Source organism: Vipera berus (assembly GCF_964194415.1).
Source record: "Vipera berus genome assembly, chromosome: 1".
NCBI lineage: Eukaryota > Metazoa > Chordata > Lepidosauria > Squamata > Viperidae > Vipera > Vipera berus.
Genome location: NC_138202.1, coordinates 11,396,949 through 11,422,079, shown reverse-complemented (window position 1 = coordinate 11,422,079; position 25,131 = coordinate 11,396,949). Strand labels below are relative to the sequence as shown.

Here is a 25,131-nt window from a genome sequence, read left to right as displayed (position 1 = left end):
ATCTGATTATCTTTTCCAGGATCTTCATAGATGCTCTATCAGTTGCTTGTCTGTTACATATTTCTTGACTGTTGTTCCATCACTGTTGGTGGTTGATCCTAAAAACTATTCACCGCTCTGATATTGTCAGAATCCATTTATATCACATTCATAAATGTATGTTTAAAACATTATCCCCCCCCCCATATGGATTCTGCCATCTCCCGAGGAAGGAGGAGCATATGTGGATTCAGCCTGCCTTAGGTTATTTCAAAGGCCAAGGAAACCTTTTGAACTGGGGTGATCAAAAGGGAGGGTTAGAGAAGGAGATATCTGGCTTGTGTTTTCTTTTTATTCTGGAGAGGAAGAAGGCAATAACTATAAAGATTCGAAGATCCTTTTTTTCCCCCACGAAAGGGATGACACGAAGTAGAAGGATGGGGGCTGACCAAATGGGGTTGAGGGAAGGGGGGTTGAACCGGGTACCCTTTATAAAATTTCAATTTGTAAAACAATACTAAGTCCTGTCTTGTATTCCCACAACTAAGCATGTCCTAGTAAAGATTCCTTTTGGACTAGAACTGACTCCAAGAGTTTTTGTCTTCCTAAGACGTGGTTTGGGGTGGGTCCTGACAGATATCTTCATGGTCATGCTAAGGCTGGTTGTTTCACCTGTTGTCGTTCACTTGGTCTTTTATATTTAATTTTAGTCCCATTGTTTCATTGGTTCCTTGACTTTCATTAGCAGAACTTCCGGTGATTTGTATTTTCAGCTATCAGAATAGTAAAATCATTATAATCCAGGTTATTGATATTTCTTCCCCCAGGTTTAAAATCTCAACTTATCTTCCCCTCCAGCTGCCTTCAATATATATTCAGTTTGCTTATTTGGCGTATGGCATAAAATACATGGATAGCAGCATTATGGAAAGAAAACGTAATGCAGTATACAGTACATAAGCTGACCTAGAGTTACCCTGTTTCATTATGTTCCATTCACACACTGTGGCTTCCTAAACAAATCCACAGCTATGTAGATGTATTTGGATATATTCATAAATAACTTTTCCTTACAAGAATATGCGAGAGAGATGATGAAAAGGATACTGGCTGCTATATAAACATAAGAGATTTTTGCAGAGGAAAACCTAGCATATTATAATATTGCTGTACAGTACAGCAAAGCAATCTTACACTGCCAAAGAGGATGAGACTACAAATCCCAAGATGCAACGCGGCGGGTAGGGAGCTGAAAAGCGGAAACAGGTGGACCAAGGAAAGAAAAAGGAAATCACCGCCTGCCTCCTTTTGCCATTGGTTGACAATCTTGGGCTAGTGCGGCTTTTGATAGGTCTAGAGGAGTTCACGCCTCCTTTTGGCTACAGGGTTAGAAGGGAAAGGCACGCTGTATTTGACTTTCTCTTTTTGCCCGGTCTTTGAAGTTTTATTTTTATTTTTCTGGATCGTGATCCTCCAACACAATGGTGAGCCTTTAATTTTAATTAAGCTTTTATTTGCTTACGCTAAGTTTCTTCCTCTCCCTTTCAAAGAGTGAGCCAGAGGATTACGGGTGGAGGAAGGTGCTTTGCTAGTTTGGTGTCCTTTCCTTAACAGGAATTTTGCTTTGAAATAGAAATGCATGGAGAACTTCGAATGTTTCTAAGGCGAGTTGCGTTTGAGAGAGGAGACGATTGCGCACGTCTTAAGCTTCGGGGTAATCGTGGCGCATTAAATCGAGCTTCCATGGTCAGGAATAGGCTATCTTGAAATGGAGAATAAACAGCAGACGAAGACATTGTCTTACAGTATATCAGCCTGATAATTAGCTGGTCTAAGCTGAGATACATATTTGGATTGGAAAAGTGTGTGTGTGTGTGTGTGTGTGTGTGTGTGTCTGTGATAACACCCTTTTTTATCACCTGGTATTTGAGATTCTTGGAACTGATCTTATATGTAGGGAGCAAGGTCTTTGACCCTGGGATGTGATTTTTGCTCACGAAGGACCAATGCTTACAAAGAACACACTCTCTTATGTGTCATCTGTTAACTAATATCTTTTTCTGTGGCTTCCTGATCCTTTTCTCACAAAAAGTTGGGCTAGTGGCATACAAATGAAATCCCTTAACACTTCCACAACACAGTCTCACCACAGGAACAGGCAATATTTTGCTGCATGGAGTTAATATCCTTTCTTGTTTGGTTTTTCTTTTCTTTTTCTTTAACAAACTTGTGCCTATGCGCCCAAGTCGCAGCCCTTGGCCAACATGGTCTGGAACACCAATGAGTGAAACGGAGGATGGATTCACACTTCGTATGAACCCATGGCTTCTTGTTATTTTGAATTATGCTTTTTTGAGCAAATGGTAGAAACTTTGGATTCTTGTCTGGCATTTGGCTGTAATTCATGGTTTGCAGAGTTTACCCAATGCATTAAGTCAAAATCGAGCCAGCCACATGATGGTTAAGTGTGATGTGTAAAAACTTAGTTGATGTTTCTGTGGCTGCAAAATTCAGGAGGCAGGACCATACCTTTTTGTGGAAAAAGAGGAGGAAACTTGATGGCCTTGTTTTCAAATTGCGTACTGTTACATAGGAAATAACAACTTCAGAGATGTGAAATTTTGTTTCTGGCTGTGTAAAATCATACTAGCGTGTGGATGTCTACAAATATAAAGGTATGTTCTGTATTCAAACCTCTGTATTGTGGACTGAACAGGCACAAAGTAATGTATTTGCACGATAGAAAGTTATCTATAGTTAGTCTTTGATTTACGTCCAATCGCCTAGCAACTATTGGAAGTTAAGATGAACCCCCCAAAAGGTACTTAGAATCTGGATTTGAAGTTCTGATGGCCCTCCCCTATGGTCATGTGATCACATTTGGGCACTCAGCAACTGGCCATTTGCAGATTTCCACAGTCATGTGGCCATGATTTATGATGCTTTTTGCCGGAAACTGGTATTTACTTCTGATTTCAAGCAAAAAAAAAATGCCAATTGCAGACAATGGGTTTGCCTAATGACCTGGGATTTGCTTAATGACCACTACAAAAAATGCTGTAAAATTGAGTCAGTGATGATTTACTTAACAGCTGGCACAGCATACAACCATAATTCCGGGCTCAATTATGCTTATAAATCAAGGACTACCTGCATTCACAACTGTACTGAAAACAGTCCTCAACTTACAACCACAACTGAGCCCAAAATTTCTGTTGCTAAGTGAGACAGTTAAGTGAGTTTTGTCCCTTTACAACTTTTCTTGCCACAGTTGTTAAGTGAATCCTGTGGTTGTTAAGTGAATCTGGCTTCCCCATTGACTCTGCTTGTCAGAAGGTCACAAAACATGCACCGTCATAAATATGCCAATTGCTAAGTGTCCAAATTTTGATCACATGTCCATGGGGATGCTGCAATGGTCGTAAATGTGAAAAAGGTCATAAGTCACTTTTTTCAGTGCCGTTGTAACTTTGAACAGTCGCTAAACGACTGTATAGGGTTTCCTGCCTGAGCAGGGGGTTGGACTAGAGGACCTCCAAGGTCCCTTCCAACATTATCATCATCACTATTAAGAACTGTTGTAAGTTGAGGACTACCTGTATTTCCATGGATATGTGTGAAAACAAGTTTGAGGATCTGTCACTAGAAATGCCGCTCATGAGATGGATGATGTTACCTAGTTTGGGTCATGAAATGTCTGCAAGAAAACCAGCAAGCTTAGAGAGCATCAAGGACCCCTCATGTCAGCCCTGAGCTACAAGTATTCTCCTTTATGCTCATGAGCCTTGTAAGGAGGAAATATCCAATCTTTTTCTTCAGCTCAGCATTGGAGATTATCACCTTGCTGTTGCTGCTTATTTCTTGAAAGGAGAGAGTTTTCCCCACATACTTCTTTTTACTGAACCGGGTACCTAGAACTAAGGAGAAACTTCCTGACAGTTAGAACAATTAACCAGTGGAACAACCTGCCTCCAGAAGCTATGAATGCTGCAACACTGGAAGATTTTAAGAAGAGAATGGACAGCCATTTGTCTGAACTGGTATAGGGTTTCCTGCCTGAGCAGGGGGTTGGACTAGATGACCTCCACAGTCCCTTCCAACATTATTATTATTATTATTATTATTATTATTATTATTATTATTATTATTATTATTATTATTATTATTATTATTATTATTATCATCATTATTAAACTTTTATTCATTAAACATGAAACTCAGTCAACTGAACACTCAAATTGACTGGTACTAATAGTTGACACGGGTTGCTGCCAGCATCCTAGGTATCAACCAGGTATCTCCTTAAAATATAAGATATTCCGAGTAGCACAGTTTTTTGTAGCTTTGCTGGAGTTATTGCAGGAAGCTGCAATTTCTTGATGTATTTTGCAAAGTTTTTGGACATGGTTCCCAGTGCTGGGAATGCTCCAACACTGGAAGTTTTTAAGAAAAGACTGGACAGCCATTTGTCTGAAATGGTATAGGATCTCCTGCCTGAGCAAGGGGTTGGACTAGATGACCTCCAAGGTCCCTTCCAACTTTACTATTATGATTATGATTATTATCATTAGTGAGGGTGCTGGTGGGTGATAGATACATTTGCTGGCTCTTCTGATGTCAGAAAAAAAAGAGAAGGAAAAAGATTTTTAACTGGAAATTAATACTTTCTGAGAAAAAAAGTATTCTGTTGCTCAGTGATGGGCTGAGGTAAAAGCCTTCCCTCAGGTTCTTACATCTCTTTCTCCTCAGCTAGACCTCCCCCTAATGCTTTCTGAAGTTCTTCTCGGATCAGTGTCCTGCTTTTAAAAATAGACCAGGGTTTTGCATCTCAGCCTTCTGCCATCCTATCAAATGTCTACACTGTAGCTCAACCCTGAAGAAATGTCAGTGCCTCCTTGTATTTGACAAGAGTGGTGGGGAGGGGACGAATTGTGAAAAGTGTGCAAAAAGGAAGCAGAACGTATGAACCAAACGTGTCTCCGTCCAGAATAAAAAAAACTCATTTCGCTGGAGAATAATAAATAATTGTGGAGCCCTTGGTGCTCTCTGAGCTTGGTTGATTGCCTGCAGCCATTTCATAACCCAACTAGGTAACGTCATCAAGGCAAGTGTAAATATCACCAAATCGCACTGATGCCGAGTTACAGTTTTGTTTTTATTCCCATTTATATCCCGCCCTTCTCCGAAGACTCAGGGCGGCTTACAATCTAAAGCACAAATCAATGTGCTTAGCAATAGCCTTCATTCTATGTATATGCCTGCTTATTAGGGCTTTCGCCCCCCCCCCCCCGTGGCATTTTTACAAAGTCAGCTTATTGCCCCCAACAATCTGGGTCCTCATTTTACCTACCTCGGAAGGATGGAAGGCTGAGTCAACCTTGAGCCTGGTGGGACTCGAACCTGCACTAATTGCAGGCAGCTGGTGTTACTTAAGGAGGCATTAGCCCACTGCTCCACCAAAGCTCTTACAGTTGGGTAACAATATTACTTTTTCAAAATCAGAAAAGAGAAACAGATGGACTGAATGCTTGTTCATCTCTTTTTCCCCTTCCACATAAACAGTAAAAAAAAGACCTGTGCGTTTGCTGCGCATTTCCTTTTCAGCCTCCAGATGTGCAGGGCTGCAGATCCCATTATCCCCAACTAGCGATGAAGTGAGATGCATTCTGATGTATCTGGAGCAGTGTTTCTCAATCTTGGCAGCTCAAAAATGTGTGGACTTCAATTCCCAGAATTCCCCAGCCAGCATTTGAATGACACACACATCCTGTCTGAGGAATTCTGGGAGTTGAAGTCCACACATCTTCAACACTATTGAGAAACACTACTCTAAACTCGTAGATACACATCCTAGTTGAAGAAACACCGGTCTGGAGGCTTGCTGGGATGGAGAAGCCAAGGTTTTTGACCTGAGATGATTAGGAAAAGTGGCTGTTTTCTGTTAGATGGAGGGAGAGGCCTGAGGCAGTGATGAGCCAATGTGTCTCTTTGTCAGAATCCATTTATATCCCATTCATAAATGTATGTCTAAAATATTACACCCCTTCCTGGATTCTGCCATTTTCCCAAGGGGAGAAGAGAAGATGTTTATTCAGCCTGCCTGTAGGCTGCCTTCAAAGACCAGGGGGAGAACCTTTGAACTGAGGACAACAAAGGGAAGGAAGGGAGAAGGAGATCTGGTTTGTATCTCCATTTGAATCTGAAAAGGAAGGAGGCAATAGTCATAAAGACACGGGAAGATCCCTCTTTCCCACGAAAGGGTTTGACACCTAAGTTAAATTGATGTGGGTCTGACCAAATGGGTTTGAGGGGAGGGGTTTGAACCAGGAACTCTTTATAAAGTATCAAAGTGTAACACAATGCCAGATCCTGTCTTGTATTTCCACAACCGATCATGTCCTAGTAAAAACTCCTTTTGGACAAGACCTGGCTCCAAGAGTTCTTTATTTTCCTAAGATGTGGATTGGGATGGGTCCTGACACTCTTTCTCCTTGGCAGGCAGTGATGGGGATACAGCTTGTGTTCTCTTTGTTCGTGGCCAGCATCTTTCAGAAGATGGCACCCCACTGGTCCTTCGCCCGATGGCTCCTTTGCAACGGAAGGTACCTCATCCTTTGTAATAATGTGTTGCTCTGTAGTAGCAAACATACCTCGTTCTATGGAAGGAATCAAGAGCCTCCTTCTTTGAGTCTGGCACACCAGATTTTCTTCAGCAAGCCTTCAACGAATCCCATCTTGCTGCAGCCTTATGGGGAGAAAATGGTCGCTCAAATTTGAAACAAAGGGTGGAACACGGGTGTCCAGAGAGGGTCTGTGTGTGTTAAAAAAGTTGCGTTGACAACTGAATAATTGAAGATCTTCCTTTTTTGAACATGCGTTGTACATGTGACTCATTAAAAAGGGGTGGTGCTTTCATTGTGATTGCTATCTTGACTTTTTTGACATACACACCCCTCCTTCCTGCAGATGTCCTGGGAAATTGAGTTGATTTTGCAACTTTAAAAAACACCTGTGCTGTGAATCAAAGAAAGCTTTGTTTAAAAACAGAAATGCTTTTGCTTCTCTGGCTGTGGAGAGGCTTGTTTGGAATTCTAAGAGCATCTTATGGGCACCATCACAGACTAGATGCCTCAGTGAATGTGGCTGGTCCCTAAGTATTTTGGGAGATGGCTGAGATGGCTTCCCTGGTTTCTCCTTCCAAGATCATTTATCCCTTTTAATGCATAAGTTTACGTTTGTCTGTTTTATTAGAACAGGTATACCCGTTTTGCAGCAGAGTACTGGGCTGCGACCTGTGACTCCTCCTCCTAACTCCCAAAATCATTCTCACATATCATTACCCCACCCCACAACATCTTTATCCTTCAAGAGTGATTTTAAAGGTCTGTTTTCAGGAGACAGATGCATTCTTGGAAGGAAAGATGATGCTTGAAGCAAAAGGGTCCTGTATTTAAAATTAAAAGAATCTAAAAATAATATCATAAGCTCTGTGACACCTTCCCCCCCCCCCCCGAATCCTAACTCGGGCCAAGAATTTAAAAGCAGTTTCTTGATAGCAATAGCGTTTAGACTTACATACTGCTTCATGGTGCTTTGCAGCGCTCTCTAAGTGGTTTACAGAGTCAGCCTATTGCCCCCAACAATCTGGGTCCTCATTGTACCAATCTCGGAAGGAGGGGAAGGCTGAGTCAACCTTGATCCAGTCAGGATCGAACTCATGATTGTGGACAGAGTTAGAATGCAATACTGCATTCTAACCACTGCACCACCGTGGTGTTGTTGTTTTTTATCCCTCATGTTCAAATCCTGAATTTTGTAAACTGACCTACTAACTTTTCACAGGAGGAAGTGCCCTATTTTTGTCAGAGTCTCTTGATAGTGAGACGGGTGACAGATAAAATTAATAACTGAATAAAAACAAACATCCCTTCCACAAAAACACCATCCCTAGTTTTTAACATTCAAAACAAAAAGAATTGAAATAATGACCAAGTCACTAACAAACTTCTTAAGAGGCACCTTGCTTTTTCTTTCCATGTGGCATCAAACTGGTGTTTTATATTTTGCTAGCTTGCACCGCTACAAACATCCTTCAGAAGAGGAGCTATTTGCTCTTGCAGGGAAACAGAAGCCAAAGGGTAAGCGGGACAGGTAAGCTCGATGTCAACGCTGCTCACTTCGGATGTTTTTGCATTGGCAACAGATAGAGATGCGACCATTTTCTTCTTTTTGCTTTTAGAGTTAAATGATGCTGGGGGGATGGGATGTGCACGAGAATCTAGCTAGACATAATAACACTGGACCTAGTGTGAAAACTAAGGTTATTGAAAAAAGAGATGATATAGAATTGGTGAGCTGGAGGGGAAGCCCGCACTTCAAACTAATTGGGGAATGTGATTTATGACTGTTAACTGGGGGGAGGGAATTGTGCTTTGATACTATGTGCTCAGGGGAGGGGAACTCAGTTTTTGGCTTCGATTATGTCAGTGCCGATGCTACGCTACACAAATAAAGATTCTTTAAGGTAAACAATGCCTCAAAAGTTCTTTGAAGAGTTTCACCTGTCGGAACCATGACACCCAATTTGCAAAAGGCCAATCATTTTGGCAGGTAAATTGGCTAGTGCTTTTTAAACTTGGCAACATTAAGATTTGTGGACTTTAATTTCCAGAATTCCACAGCCCGCTGTGCCGGCTGGGGAATTCTGGGAGCCGAATTCCACAGATCTTAAAAGTCGCCAACGTTGATAACTAAATACTGGGCTAAAGGAACTGGGGAAAAATCATAAAGGTTTTTGTTCTCACAGATGGGTAAGCATTTGGCAACTGGATAGTGGGAGGTTTGCTGATAGCAGGGTTTTTTTTTAGAGAAAATACTTGGTCTATATTGGTCTAAAAATACTTGATCTATCTATATTGGTCTAAAATACTTGATCTATTTTCCAGTTATACCGAGCCCAAACTAAGTTGAGCAGTAACCAGGGGTGTTGGTTGGTTTCTTTCCAGCAGGAGGATCAACGGGGTGACCGATGCGAAACCTTCTACCGTTCCCCGAGACATTGATTTGCAACTGGAGAGTAGCCCTATCCAGACAGTGGATGCTCTGGGTAAATGTTTGGAGGTTGGACTCTCTTAGCTACATCTTCATCGTATGGGGTGGGCCAGGAAGAACGTCATCTCGGAAGGATGCTGGAAATTCAGAAACACGGAGCGTTTCTTTTAGGGCAGCTTGAAAGTGGCAGTGCCTTTTGTTGAGCGTTGGGGAAATGTGGGTTTTCCCTTTCCTCTTCTACTGAGATGTGATTAAGATGGTGCTGATAGGCACGCTGGCTGAGGAATTCTGGGAGTTGAAGTCCACAAGTCATAAAAGGGCCAGGTTGGAAGACCCCTGATGTAAACCATCCATGAGTTGCCCAGCCTCTCTTTTAAGAGAATGGAGAATCCTCATTCTCCATCGTTGGACTTTTGCAGTGTGGTACATCCATTGCCACCGTGACGTTTTGTAGGTAGTTGCAACTTCTGCAATATCTCTATAACGAAAGAATGACCTTGAATTAAGTAGCTTCTTGTGCATCTCTTAACTGCTGAAAAAATGCAGGAGCCAATGTGTGGACGCGGTGAAAAAACTGGAGTAGGAATGGAGAGAATGAAGTTTTAATCTCCTCCCAGCACCAATCACTTTCAGCCCAGCTTACCTCCCATGGCTGATGTGGGGGAAATTGTTTTGAGTTCCTGCAGTGGGCTATACATTAAATAAATAATAAATAAATAGAGGAATGCTTTAGAATGAGCATTTTTCCCCCTCTTACAGGTAGTCCTTGACTTATGACCATTCTAGTTAGCGTGGTGCTGAAATAAAATGACTTCCGAACAGTTCTTAAACTTAAAATCGTGAGCGCAGACTTGCAATCCTGTGATCAGAATCTGGAGGTTTGCAACTGGCAAGTATTTATCGGGGTTGCAGCATCCCAGGTTTCACATGGTCACCATTTGTGACCTCAGCTGACTTCTCACAAGCAAAGAGGAAGCTTGTGGGGAAGCTGGATTCACTTAACAACCAAGTGACTCACTTAACAACTGCAGTGTTTGCCTTATCTGTGGCAAAAGGTTGTAAAACCAGGTATGACTCACTTTTAACAACTGCTTTGCTTAGCAACAGAAATTCTGATCCCAGTTTTGGTCATAAGTTGATTACTGCCCACATGGTTTAAGTGGCATTTTCTTTTTACAAGCTAAGCACTCGCAATCAAAGCTAAACTAAATTCTTATTCAGGTAGAGCTACATAACAGAGTTTGCAGGAAGCTTCATTAACCTAAGATAGATGGTTTTATTAGCAAGTTATTGGTGGTCGTCTGTTTTAAGTTGCTTTCTTTTTGAAGTATCAGTTTGAGGCTATGACATGACTTTGAAAATTAGTACAGGTAGTCCTTAACATGCAACCCACAATTGAGCCCAAGGTTTCCGTTGCTAAGCAAGACAGTCGTTAAGAGAATTTTGCCCCATTTTTAGAACCTTTCTTGCCACAGTTGTAAAGTGAATCACATCAGTTGTTAAGTTAGTAACACGGTTGTTAAGTGAATCTGGCTTCCCCATGGACTGCTTGTCAGAAGGTCGCAAAAGGGGATCACACGAGGCCGGGACACTGCAGTCGTCATAAATATGAGTCAGTTGCCAAGCGTCCAAACTTTGATCACATGTCCTTGGGGATGCTGCAACGCTCGTAAGAGTGAAAAACGGTCCTAAGTCCCTTTTTTCAATGCTGTCGTAACTTTGATACGGTCACTAAATGAACAGTTGTAAGTCGAGGACTACCTGTAGCATCGCACCAAGAGTTATACTTCTGGCTTTAATTTGGGAAACGAAGGGTACAGTGTTGAACTAGATCAGACCTGAGACGGGATGCTAAGCACCTTCTGTTTTCTCTTTAGTTCTATGCTATTTCCTGGAATATCAGTGGTACGTGGACTTTGCAGGATATTCCACTCTGGTCTACCTTTTCACTGAAGGTTACTATTGCCTCTTCGATCCCCAGAAAGAAACCAACATTGGAATCTTCTGGTGCCTGCTGACAGCCATATTCTCCGTGTATCCTTTGCAACCAGCGACCCTTCCCCTTTTATACCCACTTTTATACAGCTGGTGTTGTTTAAAATATAAATTATAAATCGCAGCCTTTTTCTTATTTTCTTCTTGTGACAGCACAGGAGCATAAACATCTGACTGTAGTTTGTTAAAAGAACTGTGGTTTAATGTACAACACGAAACAACAACATTCAGCGGCCAAAATTGTGGAAACCTTTCGGGAAAAGTGTACTTTTGAGGTTTGATGGCTAATGACACCACTTTTTTGGGAGGGGGGGAGTAACACCATAAAATTGTGTATCAATGGGAAGATAATTTAATCAAGAATGTAATGCAACAAAGTTTGTTCAATTATCTGTGCTGTATTCTATGAAAAGTGATAGCCAAATAACCAGAAAAAAAGGAAGCACAACTTGCTTAGGTTGATATCAGGTAGCTTTCCTTCATCTGATTGTAGCCAATGAGCATGAGTGTGTAGAGAGCCAATCAGGTGTCATCTTGTTTTGGCAATGAGCCAATCAGATCACAGTAGGATTCACTTATTGGTGTCCTGTACTGAAGCTGAGAGGAGGACAATTTCTCGGTGTGTCGTGTGATCGTTATCAAGTTGCTTGGGGTTTTTTTTGGTGTTCTTTCATTGAGTGAGCTTGTAAAACGTAATAAAATTAAAGTAATGGTGCAAAAGAGTTGACCGGTCGCCCAGAAAGCGATGTAAAATAGTATTATTAAGTGAAGAAGGCTACAGTTATAAAGAAATTAGAAGAAAAATTGGTGAAAACTTAACCAAAGGGTTGACTTTGCAGAAGGTGATGGTGATGACCTGTAAAGCCCTACATGGCATGGGTTCGGATTACCTCGGCAACACCTGCTGCCGGCATCAACCTCCCTCCGTCCAGTGCGCTCCCACAGAGAGGGCCTCCTCAGGGTGCCTCCGATCAGAGAATGCCGACTGGTGGCCCCCAGGGGGAGGGCGTTCTCTGTGGGCGCGCCAGACCTGTGGAACCGCTTACGGGTTGAGCTCCGGACGGCCCCCGACCTTCGCTCCTTCCGACGGGATCTAAAAACCTATTTATTTGAACAAGCCGGCCTGCTCTGATGGGTTCGGGGTTTGGGTTTTAACATGGCTTTTAACTATTGTATGATATCGGGCATAATTATTTAATGTTTTTTTAACTTTTGTACTTTGTATTTTGATATTTATTGCCCTGTACACCGCCCTGAGTCCTTCGGGAGAAGGGCGGTATAAAAATTTAATAAATATAAATATAAATATAAATATGACCCTGGGAAACTGTAACCGTCCTAAATATGAGTCCGTTGCGTGGGGGTGCTGCAAAGGGTGAAAAACGGTCGTAAGTTCCTTTTTTTTCAGTGGCGTTGAAACTTTGAACGGCCGCTAAGTGAGCTGTGCGTAACTCCAGGACTGCCTGTGCAAACTTTAAAAGACGACCTTTTTCTTTCCAAAGACTGGAAGCAAAAGGGTTGACGTTATGACCTTAGCACTAGCTTCAGCAAAATTTTTGTCATGGTGATGCGTCATTATTTCCGGTCCAAGGAAGGGGGTGAACGCTCTGTCTGCCTGTCCTTTGCCTTCCTCTTCCTTCTGATTGCAATGGTGGTCCTGGTGATCCGGGAAGATTACCTCGAATTTGGGCTCAGTGCAGGTGAGTGACCTAGGGCATGGGCCATAGCTGGGCACCCCTGCCACCTCGGCTGGCCAAATTCAGCTCTTTGCACTCCCTTGATCAGCTCTCTCCTCTGTCCAGGACTAACCAGCGTCCATGACAATTTGGAAGTCTTCTTCATGGACCAAGGATGGGAGTGGATGTAAGTGCTTGCTTGTTCAGTTTTGATCCTCTTCCAGTTTAGGTCCAACTTTTGCTGCTATTGGCAATGGGAAACACACACCCCCCCCTCCAGTAGTTATGGCGTTGGCTTTGAACTCTCAGGAGAATGTCAGCCTCTAAAGACAATAATAAATAAGGATGTCGTTCCATTTTTAAAAGGTATTTTTTATTTATTAGATTTTTATTACTTTATTTTATTATTATTATTATTATTATTTTAATTCCATTTATATCCCGCCCTTCTCCGAAGACTCAGGGCGGCTTACAAGCTTAGCAGTAGCCTTCATTCTATGTATATGCCTGCTTATTAGGGCTTTCACACACACCCCAAGCGGCATTATTACGAAGTCAGCTTAATTGCCCCCAACAATCTGGGTCCTCATTTTACCTACCTGGGAAGGATGAAAGGCTGAGTCAACCTTGAGCCTGGTGGGACTCGAACCTGCACTAATTGCAGGCAGCTGGTGTTACTTAAGGAGGCATTAGCCCACTGCTCCACCAAGGCTTTATAAGAAACTCAAGGCAGAGAACATTCATAAGACTGCTTCTTCCTCCTCTTTTTCCCCACAACAACCCTGTGAGGTGGGTTGGGCTGAGAAAGAGTGACTGGCCCTGAGTCACCCAGCCGGCTTTCACGCCTAAGGCGGACTAGAATTCACCATTTCCTGGTGATTGGCTCCAAGTCACCCAGCCAGCTTCACGCCTAAGGCAGGACTAGAACTCACAGTCTCCTGGTTTCTGGGTCAGCATCTTAACCACTTTACCAAACTGGCTCTGACCAGCTTGGCCAAGGTATAAGCAAACTGATTCCTTCCCTTTACTTAGCACCAAGACCTTCTCACCTCTGAAAGAACTTTGAAGATTTCCAGGCAGGGTTCATGGTTGGCTTTACTGGGCATTTGTTTCTTCCCTCCAGGATCCCAGTGACAAAACTCGGAATTAAAGTGGGTCTCGTGGGCCTCTGCTCATTCATTGGTGCCTGCTTAACTTTCCCGGGCCTACGCCTGGCCCAGACTCAGCTGGATGCGCTCAAGATGGTGGCTGACCAGCCAATTACCCAGTAAGGTTCAAGCTCATTGCTTAGCCTTAAAGAGCCCCATAAATCCTGAGAATTGAAGAAAGATCTTGCCTCACCTTCTTCTAAAATATAGGGGCCTACGTGTCCTTATGATGTTGGATCAACTTAATAAGAACAGATGGGGAAGTGATAGGTGAGAGATTGAGGCAATGATACATAGACCCAGTTCCAGAAATAACATTAGAAGGTAAAATCAAGAAAGGAACATGATACCTCAGAATATCTACAGAACCTCAAAGTAGGTCTGGCAGTAGGTCCTCAATGGAACTGCATCTAAATGGAGGGAAGTGTATAGTGGGGTGCCCCAGGGCTCTATTCTGGGCCCAGTGCTCTTCAACATCTTCATCAATGATTTGGAAGAAGGGATAGATGGGGAACTCATCAAACTTGCAGGCGACACCAAGCTGGTAGGAATAGTCAACACTCCAGAAGATCGGCTTAAGATACAGAAGGATCTGGACAGACTTGAACATTGGGCGCTATCTAACAAAATGAAATTCAATGGTGAAAAAAGTAAGGTTCTACATTTTGTTGTTGTTAGCTACGAAGTCGTGTCCAACGCATCGCGACCCCATGGACAACGTTCCTCCAGGCCTTCCTGTCCTCTACCATCTTCTGGAGTCCATTTAAGCTCACGCCTACTGCTTCAGTGACTTCATCCAGCCACCTCATTCTCTGTCGTCCCCTTCTTCTCTTGCCCTCCATCTTTCCCAGCATTAGGCTCTTCTCCAGTGAGTCCTTCCTTCTCATTAGGTGGCCAAAGGATTTGAGTTTCAACTTCAGGATCTGGCCTTCTAAAGAGCAGTCAGGGTTGATCTCCTCTAGGACTGACCGGTTTGATCGCTTTGCAGTCCAAGGGACTCGCAGGAGTCTTCTCCAGCACCATAGTTCAAAGGCCTCAATTCTTTGGCACTCAGCCTTTCTTATGGTTCAACTTTCACAGCCATACATTGCAACTGGGAAGACCATAGCCTTGACCATACGCACTTTTGTTGACAGTGTGATGTCTTTGCTTTTTAGTGTGCTGTCTAGATTTGCCATGGCTTTCCTCCCCAGGAGCAAGCGTCTTTATTTTCTTGGCTACAGTCCCCATCTGTAGTGATCTTTGAGTCCAGGAAAGTAAAATCTGTCACTACCTCCATTTCTTCCCCATCTATTTGCCAGGAATTGAGAGAGCCGGATGCCATGATCTTGGTTTTCTTAATGATAAGTTTCAAGCCAACTTTTGCACTCTCCTTCTTCACCCGCAACAAGAGGCTCTTTAGTTCTTCACTTTTTGCCATTAGAGTGGTATCATCTGCATATCTTAGGTTGTTGATATTTCTCCCGGCAATCTTAATTCCAACTTTTGATTCATCTAGACCTGCCTTTCTCATGATGTGCTCTGCATATAAGTTAAATAGGCAGGGCGACAGTATACAGCCTTGCCGGACTCCTTTCCCAATTTTGAACCAATCAGTGGTTCCGTGTCCAGTTCTCACTGTTGCTTCTTGACCCGCATATTTCTCAAGAGACAAATAAGATGGTCTGGTACTCCCATCTCTTTAAGAACTTGCCACAGTTTGTTGTGATCCACACAATCAAATGTTTTGGCACAGTCAATGAAGCAGAAGTAGATGTTTTTCTGGAACTCCCTAGCTTTCTCCATGATCCAGCGTATGTTGGCAATTTGATCTCTAGTTCCTCTGCCTCTTCGAAATCCTGCCTGTACTTCTGGTAGTTCTCGATCCACATACTGCTGGAGTCTAGCTTGTAGGATTTTAAGCATAACTACTAGCATGTGAAATGAGTGCAATGGTGCAATAGTTTGAACATTCTTTGGCACTGCCTTTCTTTGGAATTGGAATGTAAACTGATCTTTTCCAATCCTGTGGCCACTGTTGAGTTTTCCAAATTTGCTAGCAAATTAAGTGTAGCACTTTTACTGCATCGTCTTTTAAGATTTTGAATAACTCAGCTGGAATACTGTCACCTCCACTAGCTTTGTTGCTCAGCTTTTCTAAGGCCCACTTCACTTCACATTCTAGGTTGTCTGGCTCGAGGTCAGTGACCGCCTCAACGTGGTTATCAGGGACGTTAAGCTCATTCTTGTATAGTTCTTCTGTGTAATTTTGCCACCTCTTCTTAATCTCTTCTGCCTCTGTTAGGTCCCTGCCATTTTGGTCCTTTATCATGCCCATTTTTGCATGAAATGTTCCCTTCATCTGTCCAATTTTCTTGAAGAGATCTCTGGTCCTCCCTATTCTATTGTTTTCTTCTATTTCTTTGCACTGTTCATTTAAGAAGGCATTCTTATCTCTTCTAGCTATTCTCTGGAATTCTGCATTCAATTGGGCGTATCTTTCTTTTTCTCCCTTTCGCTTCCCTCCTTTCCTCAGCTATTTGCAAAACTTCCTCAGACAGCCATTTTGCTTTCTTGCATTTCTTTTTCTTTGGGATGGTTTTGGTTGCTACCTGTTGTACAATGTTGCAAACCTCTGTCCATAGTTCTTCAGGCACTCTGTCTATCAGATCTAATTCCTTAAATCTATTTGTCACCTCTACTGTATATTCAACAGGGATATGATTTAATTCATACCTGAGTGGCCTAGTGCTTTTCCCTACTTTCTTCAGTTTAAGCCTAAATTTTGCAACGAGAAGCTCATGGTCTGAGCCACAGTCAGCTCCTGGTCTTGTTTTTACTGACTGTATAAAGCTTCTCCATCTTTGGCTGCAGAGCACATAGTCAATCTGATTTCTCTGTTGACCGTCTGGTGATGTCCATGTGTAGAGCCGTCTCTTGGGTTGTTGGAAAAGAGTGTTTGCTATGACCATTGTATTCTCTTGACAAAATTCTATCAGCCTGTGCCCTGCTTCATTTTGTACTCCAAGGCCAAACTTCCCTGTTATTCCGGTTATCTTTTGGCTTCCTACTTTAGCATTCCAATCCCCCATGATGATAAGGACATCATTTCTGGGTGTTAGTTCTATAAGGTGCTGTAGGGCTTCATAGAACCGGTCAATTTCATTCTCTTCAGCACCGGTGGTTGGGGCATAGACTTGGATTACTGTGATATTGAATGGTTTGCCTTGAATTCGAACTGAGATCATTCTGTCATTTTGAGGATTGTATCCCAGTATTGCTTTTCCTATTTTTTATTGACTATGAAGGCTACTCCATTTCTTCTGAGGGATTCTTGCCCGCAGTAGTATACCTGATGGTCATCTGAATTAAATTCACCCATTCCTGTCCATTTTAGTTCGCTGATACCTAAGATGTCAATGTTTAGTCTTGTCATCTCTTGTTTGACCACGTCCAGCTTTCCTTGATTCATGGATCTTACATTCCAGGTTCCTATGGAGAAAAAATCTTTACAGCATCGGACTTTCCTTTCACCACCAGACATATCCACAGCTGAGCGTCCTTTCGGCTTTGGCCCAGTCGCTTCATTCTTTCTGGCGCTACTAGTACTAGCCCTCTGCTCTTCCCCAGTAGCATATTGGACGCCTTCCGACCTGAGGGGCTCATCTTCCAGCGTCATATCGTTTTGCCTTTTGGTACTGTCCATAGGGTTTTCATGGCAAAGATACTGGAGTGGCTTGCCATTTCCTTCTCCAGTGGATCACGTTTTGTCAGAACTCTCTGCTATGACCTGTCCGTCTTGGGTGGCCCTGCACGGCATAGCTCATAGCTTCATTGAATTACACAAGCCCCTTCGCCACGACAAGGCAGTAATCCATGAAGGGGGTTCTACATTTAGGCAAGAAAAACCAAATGCACAGGTATAGTATAGGTGGTACCTTGCTCAATAGTAGCAACTGTGAGAGGGATCTTGGAGTCCTAGTGGACAGTCACTTAAATATGAGCCAACAGTGTGCTGCAGCTACCAAAAAAGCCAACACCGTGCTAGGCTGCATTAACAGAGGGATAGAATCAAGATCACGTGAAGTGTTAATACCACTTTACAATCCCTTGGTAAGGCCACACTTGGAACACTGCATCCAGTTTTGGTTGCCAAGGTGTAAAAAAAGATGTTGAGACTCTAGAAAGAGTACAGAGAAGAGCAACAAAGATGATCAGGGGACTGTAGGCCAAAAGACATAAGGAATGGTTGCTGGAATTGGGAATGTCTAGTTTAATGAAGAGAAGGATAAGGGGTGACAGGATAGCAGTCTTCCAATATCTCAGGGGCTGCCCCAAAGAAGAGGGAGTCAAGCTATTCTCCAAAGCACCTGAAAGCAGGACAAGAAGCAACAGATGGAAACTAGTCAAGGAGAGAAGCAACACTGTGTTGGACAGTGTTTCTCAGCCTTAGCAACCTTGGAATATGTGGACTTCAACCCCAGACCTCCCCAGTAGGATGTGGGAAGGGAAGGAAAAGGAAATATGAGTGGGGTCAATTGGGCTGCACCATGCTGTTCAAGGGATAAGGGTAAGGTAAGGATAAGACAGGAAGGGAGGGAGAGAGAGAGAGGGAAGTAAAGAGTGAGAGATCGAGAGATGCTCTGGTTTTTTTTGATGATATGCACATAAAAACCAGGTGGAGCTTTGGTTACACCATTGTGGATGCCATCTTGACTGTTTTGCCCCTGCCCTGTAGACACTCTGCTCCTTAATTTATAAGCTTTATTTGTGGGTGTCGGTGTGGGGGGAAAAGGGAGTGGTATTGTCAGATAGACGTTTCCAGCCTGTCAAAGTCTGGAGAATCAGCCTAACACGGGACAAACCTCCCACTTCCCATCCCACAGACTCCTTCTGCACGCCAGTTTCCTTTCTCCCGTGATCGTGATACTGATGTGGATCAAGCCCGTTTCGCGAGACCTCTTGCTGAGGGCCCCCATGGGCAAGGAGACGGTCCAGATGTAAGTGAAGGGGAGGAGTTGCATTCCAGCTGTGATTGCTTTTTTAAAAACAACAACAACCCTGTTTCCTTTTAATCTTTAATTCAAGTAATTTCTGCTTATTTATTTTTTTTTTGCCGGCATTCCATTTAGCATCCCTGCCTGCACGAGGCTTAGTAACTTAGATTCAAAAGGGGAGAGGGGAAGGGAGAATCAAGCCTAGATTCTCAGGCTGTTGCTTGGCGACTCAGCATTTGAAAGACTTCCTTCCTCCCACGGAGAGAGCTAGCTAATGAACTCCCTTCCTCTTTGTGACAGCATGTCGGATGCCACCTACAATTCTGCACGCCTCTGGACGATTGTGGTGCTCTGTGTGCTGCGCCTGGCCGTCACCCGCTACCATCTCCAGGCGTATCTGAACCTGGCTGAGCGTTGGGTGGAGCAAATGAAACGGGAGGCCGGCCGGATCGCTGTGCTGGAGATTCAGCGGAAGGTAGGGCCAGGACGGCTCACAACGGGCAGGCAGTCCTCAGCTTACAACTACAGTTGGGCCCAAAATTTCCATTGCTAAGTGAGACGGTTGTTAGGTGCATTTTGCCCCATTTCACCCCATTTCATGCCTCCGTTGTTAAGTGAATCTCTGCAGTTGTTAAATTAGTACAGGTAGTCCTCGACTTACGACCACAACTGAGCCCAGCATTTCTATTGTTCAGTGAAACGTTGGTTAAGTGAGTTTCGCCTCATTTTACGAACTGCCTTGCCTCAGTTGTTAAGTGAAACACTGCAGTTGGTAAGTTAGTAACACAGTTGTTTTTAGGGAATCTGGCTGCCCCACTGACTTTTGCTTGTCAGGAGGTCACAAAAGGAAATCACGTGACCTTGGGACATGGCAACCGTCATAAATATGAGCCAGTTGCCAAGCATCTGAATTTGGATCACATGATCATGGGGATGCTGCAACGGTCATAACTGAAAAGTGGTTATAAGTCACTTTTTTCAGGGCCATTGTTAACTTTGGACGGTCACTAAATGAACTATTGTAAGTCGAGGACTACATGTACACAGTTGTTAAGTGAACCTGGCTTCCCTATTGACTTTGCTTGTCAGAAGATTGCAAAAGGTGATCACATGACTCCGGGACACGGCAACCGTCATAAATACATGCCAGTTGCCAAGGCCTTCACGTTTTGATCCAGTGGGATGGATGGTACAATGGTCATTAAGTGTGAAGAAAGGTCGGGGGGGGGAGGGGGAAAGGGGGGGAGGGGTAGGGAGGGATAGGTAGGGGTGGGGGGAGGGGGGATTGTTAAAGATAAAATGTATTTTAAAACTTTTCAATAAAAAAAAGTGTGAAGAAAGGTCGTAAAATGGGGCAAGTCACTTAAGTTTCTTGCTGAGCAATGGAAATTTTGGGGCTCAGTTGTGGTCATAAGTTAAGGACTACTTGTTTCTGGAATGCTAGTTAAGACCTTAGATCAGGGGTCCTCAACCTTGGCAACTTTAAGACTTGTGGACTTAAACTCCCAGCAAAGCTGGCTGAGGAATTCTGGGAGTTGAAGTCCACAAGTCTTAAGTTGAGGACCCCTGCCTTAGATGACCAGATCTCAATTCTCATGGTTCATGCTTCCTTTTTTTTATTATTATTTGCAGATCACCAGGATCTACTGCTATGTAACAGTGGTCAGCCTCCAATACCTGGCGCCAATATTTCTCACTCTGCACTGCACCCTTATCCTCAAAACTCTTGGTAAAGGGACTCTTCAGTCACCCAAGTGTCTAGAGCAGTGGTCCCCAGCCTTTCTGGTTTGAAGGGGTAGAGGGGGTAGGGGATGGTTGGCGGCACATGCAAATATAATAATAATAATAATAATAATAATAATAATAATAATAATAATAATAATAATAATAATAATAATAATAATAATAATAAAAAAGTTGGAAGGGACCTTGGAGGTCATCTAGTCCAACCCCCTGCTCAGGCAGGAAACCCTATACCATTTCAGACAAATGGTGTGCTTGCCCACCGCTTGCACCAATGATGCTTTGTGCACGTGCCCATTGCTCATGCAAGTGGAGCTGCGCATGCACACACACTCGCCTGCCACTTGTCTGGCCCGATTCCAAACCAGCTGCAGCCTGGTGATGGGCTATGGCCCCAGGAGTTGGGGACCCCTGGTCTAGAGGAACCCGCCATTTCTCTTTGTGTCTGTGAAACATAGATTTATTTATTTAAAATAGATTTCCACTTATTTCAGACATGTCAAACTCGTGACATCACGTGATGTTGTGCAACATATCAGGACGGTTTTGCCATTGCCAGCAATGGGGTGGGTGCGGTTTTCGGATGACATGTCCAGCCCACGGGCTGGCAGATTGACACCCCTGACTTATTTCATCTTTCACAACATGCCTAGAAGAGGGAGTCAAGCTATTCTCCAAAGCACCTGAAGGCAGGACAAGAAGCAAAGGCAACTAATCAAGGAGAGAAGCAACCTAGAAATAAGGAGGAATTTCATGACAGTGAGAGCAATTAATCAGTGGAACAACCTGCCTCCAGAAGCGGTGAACGCTCCAACACTGGAAGTTTTTAAGAAGAGACTGGACAGCCATTTGTCTGAAATGATATAGGTTTATACCATTTCAGACTAGTGACTGTCCAGTCACTTCTTAAAAACCTCCAGTGATGGAGCGCTCACGATGTCTGGGGGTAAGCTGTTCCACTGATTAATTGTTCTCACTGTCAGGAAGTTTCTCCTTAGTTCTAGGTTGCTTCTCTCCTTGACTAGTTTCCATCCGTTGCTTCTTGTCCTGCCTTCAGGTGCTTTGGAGAATAGCTTGACTCCCTCTTCTTTGGGGCAGACCCTGAGATATTGGAAGATTGCTATGACAAATAAAAATGCATTGCTTGTTACTCTCTCTGAAAGAAGGAAGAGGGCACCTGAAATTTTTATACACTTTTATATGTATAAGGTTGATAAAAGAATTTTGGTGATGTATAACCTCTCCCCCATTTATTTCCCCCCCCCAAAGGTGAATATTCCTGGGGCCTGTATCCTGAACGTGCGCTAACAACTCCAGCGCCTGATGCTATTCCGATTCGCCAGGCCGCCCCCTCTGAGGATTCTGGGAAAGAAGATGTCCAGGCTGCAGTGGAACAGATCACCGCATCTCTTAGTGCCTTGAGTACCGTCTTTACTCCTCTTTGCTACCGGGGGCTGTTCTCGTTCTGCATCTGGTGGATTGCGGCCTGTCAAGTCGTTTCCCTCTTCTTTGGCCTCTATTTCCATCAGCACTTGGCTGTATCCTAAGTGAGAAAATCTTTGGCCTCAGAGTGGGACCTTTTGGGTGCAGACCGTGTTTAGTGCCAGAATATGGATCTCTCTTGAGGGTTTGCAAATTGATAGCCATGTTGTCATCCTGGAGGAAAGATTTTCTTGGGATGTCTCCTACCTAGAAGAAACCAGCTGGATTCAAGTACTGCTTTTTATTAGACCAATCACAGTGGACTGGATACACATCTTCTTCGCTATCTCAAAAGAGGTAAAAAAGGGAGTGACTTGATCAGCTTTGATTAAAAAAAAATATTTCCCCCCCCCATATCTTTTGGCTTAAAAACATTCAGAAGCAAGGTTGAAATCTGAACAACGGCATCACCTTTCATGTCTCATTTGCTTAGCATTTTTTTTTTGCAGGTTTGATTTAGGTGGGTTTCTGTTTTCATTCTGCCTTACACTGCGAGGTGGCTTGGGCTGAGAGAGGGACTGGCTCAAAGGCACCCAGCCAGCTTTCATGCCTAAACTGGGATTAGAAATCACCATCTCCTGGTGATTGGCCTAAAGGCACCCAGCCAGCTTTCATGCCTAAACTGGGATTAGAAATCACCATCTCCTGGTGATTGGCCTAAAGGCACCCAGCCAGCTTTCATGCCTAAACTGGGATTAGAACTCAGAGTCTCCTAGTGATTGGCCCAAAGGCACCCAGCCAGCTTTCATGCCTAAACTGGGATTAGAAATCACCGTCTCCTGGTGATTGGCCCAAAGGCACCCAGCCAGCTTTCATGCCTAAACTGGGATTAGAAATCACCGTCTCCTGGTGATTGGCCCAAAGGCACCCAGCCAGCTTTCATGCCTAAACTGGGATTAGAACTCAGAGTCTCCTGGTGATTGGCCCAAAGGCACCCAGCCAGCTTTCATGCCTAAACTGCGATTAGAACTCAGAGTCTCCTGGTGATTGGCCCAAAGGCACCCAGCCAGCTTTCATGCCTAAACTGGGATTAGAAATCACCGTCTCCTGGTGATTGGCCCAAAGGCACCCAGCCAGCTTTCATGCCTAAACTGGGATTAGAAATCACCGTCTCCTGGTGATTGGCCCAAAGGCACCCAGCCAGCTTTCATGCCTAAACTGGGATTAGAAATCACCGTCTCCTGGTGATTGGCCCAAAGGCACCCAGCCAGCTTTCATGCCTAAACTGGGATTAGAAATCACCATCTCCTGGTGATTGGCCTAAAGGCACCCAGCCAGCTTTCATGCCTAAACTGGGATTAGAACTCAGAGTCTCCTAGTGATTGGCCCAAAGGCACCCAGCCAGCTTTCATGCCTAAACTGGGATTAGAAATCACCGTCTCCTGGTGATTGGCCCAAAGGCACCCAGCCAGCTTTCATGCCTAAACTGGGATTAGAAATCACCGTCTCCTGGTGATTGGCCCAAAGGCACCCAGCCAGCTTTCATGCCTAAACTGGGATTAGAACTCAGAGTCTCCTGGTGATTGGCCCAAAGGCACCCAGACAATATTTGTGCCTGAGGCAAGATTAGCATTCATAGACTTCTGGTGATTAGCCCAAAATCTCCTAGCCACCTTTCATGCGTAAGGCAGGACTAGAACTCCCAGTTTCCTGGTTTCCAGCCGAGTGCTTTACCAAAGTGGCTCCAGTTAGAATAGTAATTGATGCAGATGAAAGTGAAACTTACAAAATTGTTTTCATAAATAACAGAACCATCTTTTGTGTCCATAAGAAGTTTCAGTAAGTTAAATGCAAGATTTCCACCATCGGGATGTATCGGGGTAAAAGAGAAAACCAGAAGCTGCCTTTTCCATTCAGTCAAGGATTCCAGCTGCACATTAATTTAACTCTACATATCTCTTCTTGTTTTGAGAAAAAGTTTTAAAAAAAACCCAGTAAAAAGGTCTTACAAATAATGGGACATAAAATACATAATGATACAAAAATAGCAGTATTATAATCAAGAAAAATAAGTACAGGTAGCCCTTGACTTACAGCCGTTCGTTTAGTGACCGTTCAGAGTTACAACCACGTGGGGAAAAAATACGACTTTTTCTCACTTTATGACCATATGAGCAGCATCCCCGTGCTCTCAGAATCCGGGAGCTTGGCAACTGGCACGTAGTTATGACAATTGCATTATCCGGGGATCACCATTTCTGATCTCCCCAGCTAAGTTCTGACAAGCAAAGTCAGTGGGGGAAGCCAGATTCACTTAATGACTGCATGACTCACTTAACAACTTCAGTGATGAACTTAACAACTCTGGCAAAAAAGATCATAACATTAGGCCCACTTTGCTTAACAACTGCCTTGCTTAGCAACAGAAATTTTGGGGCTCAGTTGTGGTCGTAAGTCGAGGATTATCTGTAGCCTGAGGTTCAGAAGAACACCGTAGCTTGTTTCACACAATGGGCTTAAACCACACCATGATCAGACCTAGAGAGCACATCCCCTAGTTATATTAGACTCCTTGGTGACACCTCCAAGAAATAAGATAAGATAACCTTTATTGTCATTTTTTTTACTGTGGGCATAACGGCACACATCAAAAATGAAATTTAGTTGCCCGTTCTCAAAGTGAAACACATGCATGACGCACACCTAAACATACTATATACAACATACGTATAGACCCACACCCCTACATATACATAACATAACAAATAAATATTAAGCCGCCCTGAGTCTTCGGAGAAGGGCGGGATATAAATGGAATTAAAATAAATAAATAAATAAATACTGTCCATCTTGAATATATAACGGAAGGAGGAAGCTTGAGAGTTCACAAGGTTAATGCTGTATGGAATGAAACTATGGCTGAATCTGGATGTTCTGCTACGGATACCACAAAGCCCCCTCCACCCAGAAGGTAACGAGGAAAATAGGTCGTGAAGAGGATGTGTCGTGTCCCAGATAATCTTACGGACCCTGCTCAAGCAATGCTTCTGTGCTGTGTCCTGGATGGGAGGGAGGGAACTGCCAATGATCTTTTCAGCCGTCCTCACCACTCTCTGCACCGCCTTCCTGTCTGAAGCAGGG

At 43.6% G+C, this 25,131-nt stretch overlaps 2 protein-coding genes across 3 annotated transcripts in view; one reads left to right on the top strand and one right to left on the bottom strand.

Moving 5' to 3' along the window:
* The window catches only part of TMEM221 (transmembrane protein 221), a gene marked incomplete at its 5' end in the record, with an annotated part of 267,333 nt that overhangs the window by 182,101 nt on the left and 60,101 nt on the right, over positions 1–25,131 (bottom strand). The gene's annotated exons all lie outside the window — the stretch shown is intronic.
* On the top strand, positions 1,335–23,806 carry TMEM161A (transmembrane protein 161A). 2 transcript variants are annotated; one of them, XM_081337372.1, is made up of 12 exons: positions 1,335–1,463; positions 6,478–6,581; positions 8,050–8,130; positions 8,988–9,085; positions 10,908–11,064; positions 12,574–12,725; positions 12,828–12,888; positions 13,825–13,968; positions 18,715–18,828; positions 19,126–19,300; positions 20,458–20,554; positions 21,838–23,806. In XM_081337372.1, exons 1-12 carry the CDS (start codon positions 1,461–1,463, stop codon positions 22,113–22,115), a joined length of 1,464 nt encoding a protein of 487 aa, XP_081193498.1. In that variant the 5' UTR covers positions 1,335–1,460; the 3' UTR covers positions 22,116–23,806. The 2 variants fall into 2 exon arrangements, with proteins under 2 accessions (XP_081193498.1, XP_081193497.1); XM_081337371.1 differs by having other exon boundaries at positions 8,985–9,085.